The sequence below is a fragment of the Manis javanica genome, chromosome 9, assembly GCF_040802235.1.
Source record: "Manis javanica isolate MJ-LG chromosome 9, MJ_LKY, whole genome shotgun sequence".
NCBI lineage: Eukaryota > Metazoa > Chordata > Mammalia > Pholidota > Manidae > Manis > Manis javanica.
In genome coordinates, this window is record NC_133164.1 from 100,535,558 (window position 1) to 100,544,055 (window position 8,498).

The 8,498-nt window shown below is 38.7% G+C and overlaps 1 protein-coding gene across 7 annotated transcripts in view; it reads left to right on the plus strand.

Moving 5' to 3' along the window:
* ARK2N (arkadia (RNF111) N-terminal like PKA signaling regulator 2N) overlaps nucleotides 1–6,076 on the plus strand; it is a 74,543-nt gene extending 68,467 nt beyond the window's left edge. For 3 of the 7 annotated variants that reach the window (XM_073212991.1, XM_017656855.3, XM_017656865.3), the window contains one exon: nucleotides 2,088–6,076. In XM_073212991.1, coding sequence (XP_073069092.1) covers nucleotides 2,088–2,277 — 190 coding nt within the window. In that variant the 3' untranslated portion in view covers nucleotides 2,278–6,076. The remainder of the gene's footprint in view (nucleotides 1–2,087) is intronic. The other 4 variants (XR_012121210.1, XR_012121211.1, XM_037016913.2 and 1 more) reach the window with 3 other exon arrangements.
* Nucleotides 6,077–8,498: the final 2,422 nt, after the last annotated feature.

Here is an 8,498-nt window from a genome sequence, read left to right on the forward strand (position 1 = left end):
TTTGCTTCTATGCTTAACTTGCTTAAGACCCTAACAGTTGCCTTTTGACCTTTGTTTTCTCTTTGGTAAAAATGAGAAGATTGGATCTGATCCTTTTCAAAGCCACTATCTCATGTTATGTTGTATGAGTACTTAGGGAGCAGTGTAGAGTAACAATTGGGACTAAATACCTATTTTATTTCAGATATTTCAAGCAATTCTACCAAAGAATACATTGACTCTTTGTAGACATGGATTCCCTGAATTCTACTAAGTTTCTAGCCAGTTTCACTTCAATTACTGCTTGTACAGATGAAGAACATTATATTTTTGAATTGTTAGCCTGAGCTTTTCTTTGCATCTTCTGACTCTTGATGCGTTTTGCCTTACCTAATTTCATACACATGCTTGTAAGTAACAACATGATGTGGAAAGCATTTGATCTGAGATCAGACCTGGCTTGAAGTTCCTTGACCTACCACTCTCAGGCAGTGTGACCCTGGGCAAATCATGTGACCTCTTTAATCCTCATCTTACTTGTTGGTAGAATATGGATAATAACTTTCACATCTGCGTCTTTTGGGATTGTCAAACGAGGTGAAACTGCGTAATAAACTTAGTGTTCTATTGTCACCAGTCATCAAAACCATTTCTGTAATGTTGAATGGACTCCCTTGGCTGACATTTTCCCATGACTACATGGTCATTTAATCTGAGTGTACTTAACAGGTTGGACAGATTAGGATTAGGCTCTGGAATGTACATCTCTTATTTTAATGTGTTTCACTAGCTAATCTTGAAAATGTAGTAGCCACTGGGTGAGTAGCTCCTTACCCATTTCTGAACAGATGATGACCCCTGGTACTGTAACAAATCTTATGTTCTGCCCCCCTGCTGTGGCCTTGAGGAATTTTTTTGGCACATCTCTTGGTAAATGAGTCTTTTTCAGGCTAGCATTTGTAGGAGCAGGGCCTCTTGGGAAATTTAAGGGTCCTTTGGCAGTTCTGAAATTAAAGTTGTCCATTGTTACCCTAATGTTCTTTTGAATCTCATGGTGCAGGTAGTAGTATTGAATAAAAACTGAAATTCTCAAGTGACCCAGCATCACTTACTATATACACATTGTTAGAACAGCTGCTCAGGATCCAGTATAATAGTTTATGTGACTAGAATCATGCCACTTGTCACTTCTCACAACACATATGCTACAAAGGGACACTTCTTGTCACTTCTCACATATGCTACTGTTTAGTAATTTAGATGTGAGGATATAAATAGCAGTGATCACTTGAGCTGCCTGCCTTCCTCTCATCTGAATCAAAACTTACTCAGTCGTTCATCCTGGAGGCTCATAGATCTGTCATTTAACTGGAATGTGGAATTCAATATGTCATTGTTTCTGAAACAGTTTCCTTCCAAAGAATTCTTGGTGAGATTTGTCAGCAAGGCATTTCTGTCCCTCTGATAGAACACTTTCAGAGAAGCTAAACTGATTACTTCAGCCTTGTTAACTTTCACAGAACTGAACTAGGAGTGATCCTAAAGTGTAAAACCACGTGTTTCTGTTGCAGCATTTAGGATGTGGAAAATCAGTCCTTTATGCATGACCCGGTACTTACAGACTTTTAGAAATCTGATCTGTAAAGGCATATTACTATTACTGTCTTTGAAGGTACTATTACCAAATATGGCCCAGAACTTATTTTAAGAATAAGTTTCACCTTTATTTCTTACTGTTTAGTTGTTCAGACTAATATTATTTGGGCATCTTAATTTTCCTCAGGATTCATATGCTGCCCTGTCTTGAAGACCCCAGAGGTTTAGATAAGGTCAGAGAACCATTATTGTATCCATTGTCAGTAACAGATCTAGACATAACTCAGTTTCTGACTGAGACAAGACTCTTAGCCTTTTGTAAGGCTAAACTGAGAGAAAGGAAGAGGGAGACAGATTGACAGATGTGAAGGGAGGGAAGAAAAGGGACGTTGATCGTGGGTTTTGTGAACTTGGATCTTGGTAAGTGTTGACCAGTACTACTGAAGCTACATTGCCTTCTGTTTTTCCATTGATGCCATTAACTGTGCTTTTGCTCTTCATCTCAATTACAGGTGTGTTCATCCTCGAGGAGGGGTGATTCAGAGTGTCTCTTCATGGAAGCATGGCTCGGGTGCGCAGTATGTCAGCACCCGGCAAACCCAGTCATGGACTGCTGTGCCTCCTCAGCAGACTTGGGCTTCCCCTGCCGAAGTTGTTGACCTTACCTTGGATGAGGATAGCAGACGTAAATACCTACTGTAATACGATGTCACTGTGTTCCCTCTGCACTGTTCCCTTCCACTTCCTCCTCCTCCTCTTTGTGACATGGAAGTTCATTGTCATAGCTTCAGCCTCAGAAGCTGTTTGTGGCATTTGTATAATTGAAACTCATGGAAAATTGACACCCCCTCTGTTTTCTTTGTTTTTTTTTTTAATTAAAAGAAGTCACTTAGGAAAATAACTCATTACAGAGAAAGGAATTTTTCTTTTTTCCCTCAGTAGGAATATGAGAATGATGAATTTTATTAGACAGATTCATTTTACTTAGTGACTTTCTACCTTAGGAAACTCTGCTTTCCTTATAGAATAATATTTTAATTACCAGGTGAAATGGATTTCAGTTTTTGAATCTCATATTTATTTTTCTGTGTAATAAAGTTAATATCTAGACTTGACCACTGTCAGGCCACCCTTTGGCACTCCTACCTTAGGGCATTTGCACACATATTGTTAGTCAGGTCTTTAGTAATGGCACCTAGTAGGGCATGTGCATTTGAAAACCTGTCCTTAAAAATAGAAGACAGAAGTGTTACTTTCCTTTTAGCTTAAGTCTTCTGCCTTCTTTCCTGACTGCTCTTGGCTGACTTCCCACAGCACAAATAATTGAAATGCCCCTTTGTGGTTATAAATACTGTTTAAGTTAACTTAGTTGGCCTCCTTGTTGCAATAATTTTGGAAATTACAAAATTTCCTTTGGAAAATGTCTTCTTGTGGGGCAGAGGCATTTCGGATAGATATCCATCATGAGGTTTTTGGTCATCTGAAGAGAGTATTGAGAGATCAGTAAGAAAATCTCTCCCTCAGCTTTCCCGCTTGGTTTATTCAGATAACGGGAAAACATAGAAACCTATTACTTAGGTAGAATTTGAAACAATTGTGGGCACTTACAAATCTGAGGGGACAGTGCCTTCCTTCATAGCTTGTCTCTCCATAAAATGTGTACAACAGCTGCTCCACACTTGAGCTAAAGTTGACCTGATGCTATATTTGGCTATTTTTCTCCTCTGCCTTCTAAAAATGGAAAAACCAGAATACACCATAAATCAGATACAAAGCACATGAAATGGCACTATAGGTTTCACAGTATCTAAAAGGAATAACAAAGCCTTGTAGGGGCTTCAGGGAATTCAGGAAATGCCAGTGTTGGAGTTTTGTGGCATTAGTTAATACCTTTTTCCTATAACATGTTGTAGTTACTGTGAATTATTTTACAAGCAAATACCTAGAGTTAAAACACTACTGTCCACAAGGAGGAGTGAAGTAATATTGGCTTAGAAGACTTCACCTTTTGTTTTTCCATGGTTTTTGTTTATTTGTTTTTGTTCCCATTTTTACCGTATAATATGGCTGTAACTCTTTGCCTCCTTCCCCAAATGCCTTGGAGGCTCTTCCTTACCATAAGAGCATGACGACAACCGTTTTCAGTTTTCATTCAGTGAGCACATATTTACCTAGTGCCTGTTCTGCATAAGGCACTGTGTGGGATGGGCGCAGTGGGGCTGCCGAGGTGATGAGATACCCCCTGTGTGCGCATGTATCAGAGTCTGCCTGGCTCCACCTGCCTGGCCTTTTCTTCTATTTTTACGAAGTTCCTTAACTCTTCTTCTGCTGCTTTAGTTCTTGCATATACCTCTTCCATGGGAGTATATTTAAGCATGTATTTGTTCTTTGATCTTCTCTGATAGCATCTCCTTTGATCTGGCCTCTGTTCCACATCAACTTTTTGTTTTTCTGTCAATCTGCTTTATAATAGATCAGGCTTTTAAAAGATTATGAACTTCTAGTTTTAGTATCTCATCTATCAAGTCTCTTACCTGGCCACAGTTCTAGACAAAAACCAAAGACCCAGAGGCCAGAGCAAAACAGGACCTTCTGTAGATGGACTACTGGTGTATCCTTGGACCTTCACATTTTACTTAGGATTAATTTATTGAACTTCACTGTTACATGTTGTTTTGACTTGAATTAAAATGCTAGACAAAGCAGAAATGTACAATTTCTGGTCTGTGTTTTCCAGGAAGATCATTGGGAAAAGAATAATGTGGATTAATAATGACTTGAAGTTTTTGCAGTTTATTTTTTACCCAGCATTAGGGCAGAGTCCCGTTTTAAAGAATGTTTTTGCATTACCTATTCTTATGTTAACAGTATGCTTTGTCCAATTCCATAAGCAGGTGATTTCCCGTGACATATATTCTTTAGCCCCCTAATAATCATCCTCTAGAAGGAGAATTCTTTTGGTATGCTGTGTGCACTGTGGATTGGGAGCAGAGAGTAGAGTTGTAACTCCAGCTCTTTTCTGGACTTTTGCTTTTATGTCAGGTTGCACTTTGCCCTCACCTGTCCCCATTCCAGTACCCTGACTACTTGACTTGCATGGAACAGAGATTTAGAAATTAAGATGTGGAAAGGGGAGAGGAAAGGGTGGTAGAGATAGTCAGCTTTTTCTCCTACTATTTTGGGACTTTTCCACCTACTAATTAGAGAGAGAGACTATATTTCAACTCCTCTTTCATTGCCAGATCCAGAAGACTGGGGATATAGTTTCTGGCAAGCTGTTAATGATAGAATTCTGTGGCAAACAACTCCTGTGACATTTGAAATTTCTTCTAAAGGGATCCTTTTTTAATCGGTTTTGCATTTGGGAGCATAAGTACTTCTTTAAGCCTCACAGGACGTTGTCTGTTCAAAGTAATATCACTACTAAAATGGTAGGTCACAGATTGGTTTATGGCACTAATTTGGTGAAGTCCTCCCTTCCCTTGTTTTGAAACCACAGAGTACTAACCAGCTATGACATCATATTACTGCCCGATAACATGCATGCAATTGCTGCTCCCAAGAGTTGTTTTTTCATTTTGATGGAAGGAACCAGACTGAATAGACTCCATTATTCATTACAGTTGAACATCCCATTAACTCTGCTTTTATTATCATCAGTTGTGAATATGAAACCATCTGATTGGCTAATTTGGCAATTGTCCTTTGTTACTTTTAGCAGATTAGCACCATAGGTAGAAATGAATTTGTTGCCTGCTTTTTATACTGTGTCACAAGATTTTTGAAAAAGCTGGGGACACAATTTTGTCTTTTAGTTTAAACTTTTTTTTTTAAAGGCAAAGAGCCCCTAATCCCTGTTTTCCAGTATGCGTATGATGTGACTTCCATGTATATATAATATGATTGTGCCCTAACCGAACTTCCTCAGATTGTGCACTGTTTGTTTAAAGTAATCACATATTTTAGTCCAATGCTGTTTTATTTTTTTCATTTTATTTAAAACACTACAAACTTCTTCTTTTAACAAATTTTAAAGGGTAGTGATCTTAAAAAAGAAATCACTGGATAACTAGGAAATATTTTGTTGTTTTGTTTTTTTAAAGAGTGCAAAGGTCAGTGAAGCCTTTTGCTCCTCTTACCATGAACATGAAATGTTTGCCATTGTATGGCTAGGAACCAATGCACTTGGTGGTTAACAGACCTGCTGTTGCTGGAGTGTGAGTGTGAGCGTGGACTTGATGCAGTGACGACAAATCATTGCTTAGAATTAATGTTTTAAAATGTGCAACTCTAGTTTTTAAAAAAAATTTGGTTCTTTACATTTATTATTTAGTTTTTGTTTCCATTTAGTATTTAATGGTCTTTGGAGAAAAAAAAATAAAACAGAGTGTTATATATATATTTTTTGGTGCAAGATAAGATTTTCTGTTTTTTGAAATAAGTCTGTAGCATAAAGGTTAAACTATTTTAAGACAAAATAAAATAGAGTGTATTTAAACAATGATAATTTCTGAGGATTTTTTTTTTCTATCTGCTTCAGTTAATTAGATGGTGCCTGGAGCAGCTCCCAAGTTAGCTTTTGGATGTGAAAATGGATTACATTTTGTTAACAGATCTTATTGTTATGCCTGATATTTCCAAGCAGTAGCTGCATCCTACTCTCAAAATGTTTTGCAAGTGGCCTTTGCTGTGTTAGATCTAGATAAAAATAGCTTTGCATTAGCTCTCTTTCCAGGTTGGACAAGTGAGATTTCAAACAGGGTTGAAGGCTCCCTTGTGCTGGGCACCTTTGCTCCTAGGAACAAAATTCAGCTGACATTTACTTGCCAGAGACCAGCACGTCAGGGTAAGAGGTCATGACTGCATGCACTTTTGCACATGGTAGAACACTGAAGCAAGTATAGAGTGTTTCAGAAATAGCCTGAAGAACTTTTTCCCTAATTTGGTTCTATTTTCAGGTTTTTTATTTGGTTATTAAAATGCTAGAAACTACCATATTGAGATCTTTTCATTTTGGAACTTACTGTCATGCAAAGGAAAATGAGGAAACAGGGAGAGTAAGGCCTGTTTGAAATAGCCATCCCTGGTCTCTTGATGTTCCCCCATTTTTAGTTTTACTTGGCACTGTAAAGAGATATGTTAACTACTAGGAAATACACTGTTAACAATTGGGAAATGTTTTCAGTCTTTTGAAATGGTTCTTTTATACTAACTATCTTGTACATGAGACCTAGGTATATTAGTACCTATGAGAAACTTCTTTTCTTGGGCTCTTGGAAGAAAATTTTTACTGAGGACCTTGCTTTTGAACTCTTGCCCTTCCCTTGGATGCTGCCTTTGAAGAACAGAGAAGGCTTGAGTAGGTAAAATAATCTGTGGCTAGTACTTAATCTCATTCTGGCTTCCTCTTTCTACTCATTGCTGGCTTTTGGCCTGTTTTATTTTATTGGTATGTTTTTCACAGGAGATGACAGGAATTGTAACTTTAGTCCAAACAAAGAAACATTACAGATAAGTCTTTACCAAATATATAAATATCTCTTTAGCTCCAATTTTGCAACTGAAGTAAAGTGAATTTCTTCTAGGTTTTGGTCTAACCATATTACTGATGTATAAAGGAGTGATCCTTGTGGGTAACATTGGTAGGTATGATTCTTTTTACTTCCTTGATCCTATGTTTGACAGCACTGATTCACAGTAGAGAAGTCCCTGGGCTGCAGTGGAGCTTTGCCTGGGAGAATCTGCCTGGAGCAAAAGAAGACAAGAGTAAACACTTTAAGGAGCAATGAGCTCAGAAAAAGATGCATGTAATGATCATGAGCATCACAGAGATGAAGAAAGAACCATTCACCCAGCAGGGTTATGACGTTGGCCCAATTCACTGCTGCCATTGTGCTCCTTAGCACTGGTGACAGGCATTCTAGCTGGAGATGGTTTTAGGCAGGGATCTCTTTATATGGTGAGGATTCACTGTTTCTTTCTGCCCCAGCCTTGAGATTCCGTTTGGTGCAGTAAGTGTGAGGAAGGATAGAGAGCGAGTGCCGGCAGTGAAATCAAACCTCACATAAGAGGCATGACCAGCAGCTGGGGTGATCTGCTCACAGATCCTGGCCTGCTGATGGGGACAGCCCTTGGTTGTGAACTATATCGATCCAGCTCCTCCTCTCATGAAGCTTTTGATAGTTGCTGCCTCAGAAGAGTCATTTCTGTTTCCTTTCCATGATTGCTCCATCCTGAGGGGCAAGGTAAAGTGTTGTGGACTGTTGAGCCCTTACTTTTGTGACCGTCTAAAGCAAGCAAATCTGACTTTAGGATGGATCTTGGCATCTGCTATATGAGGGGGATCAGACTGGAGGGTGACCAATATATAAAAAGCCTCAACCAGGGAACAGGAGACCCCCAAAAAGGCCATCTGACTTATACCTGTAAAATGAAGAATTGCCTAGATTTCTTTCCTGAGACTGAAAGGTAGGGCTGTATTATTTTAGGAGACAATTTGTTGTTCTGCAGAGCCATTGGACTTTTCAGGCAGGAATTCAGGAGAGGTACGCCCTCTAAAAAGCTGTCCAAGGACTACAGTTTTTTCACTCACTCAAGCTTTTGAAAGGTATTGGATGCCTAATGCCCACACAGCCTCGAACTTCTACAAAATCTTTATTTGCAGAGTTTTAAAGGAATGTTTATTTCAAAATTTCCACATGGGGCTAAGAAGTGGTACAGATTGTTATCCTAATTTTATAGATTAGGAGACAGAGAAAAGAATAACAAACTTACTCAGATTTACACAGCTAGACTTGGCCAAGAGCAGATTTTTTCTCATGGTCCAAATTAGGGCCCTTTAGCTTTAATAAAAAACCAAACTTCTTTTTTCCAACTGGTGTTCCTTCATTCCTTTTGCTGCTGATTCTGCTTTGCTCTGGCCT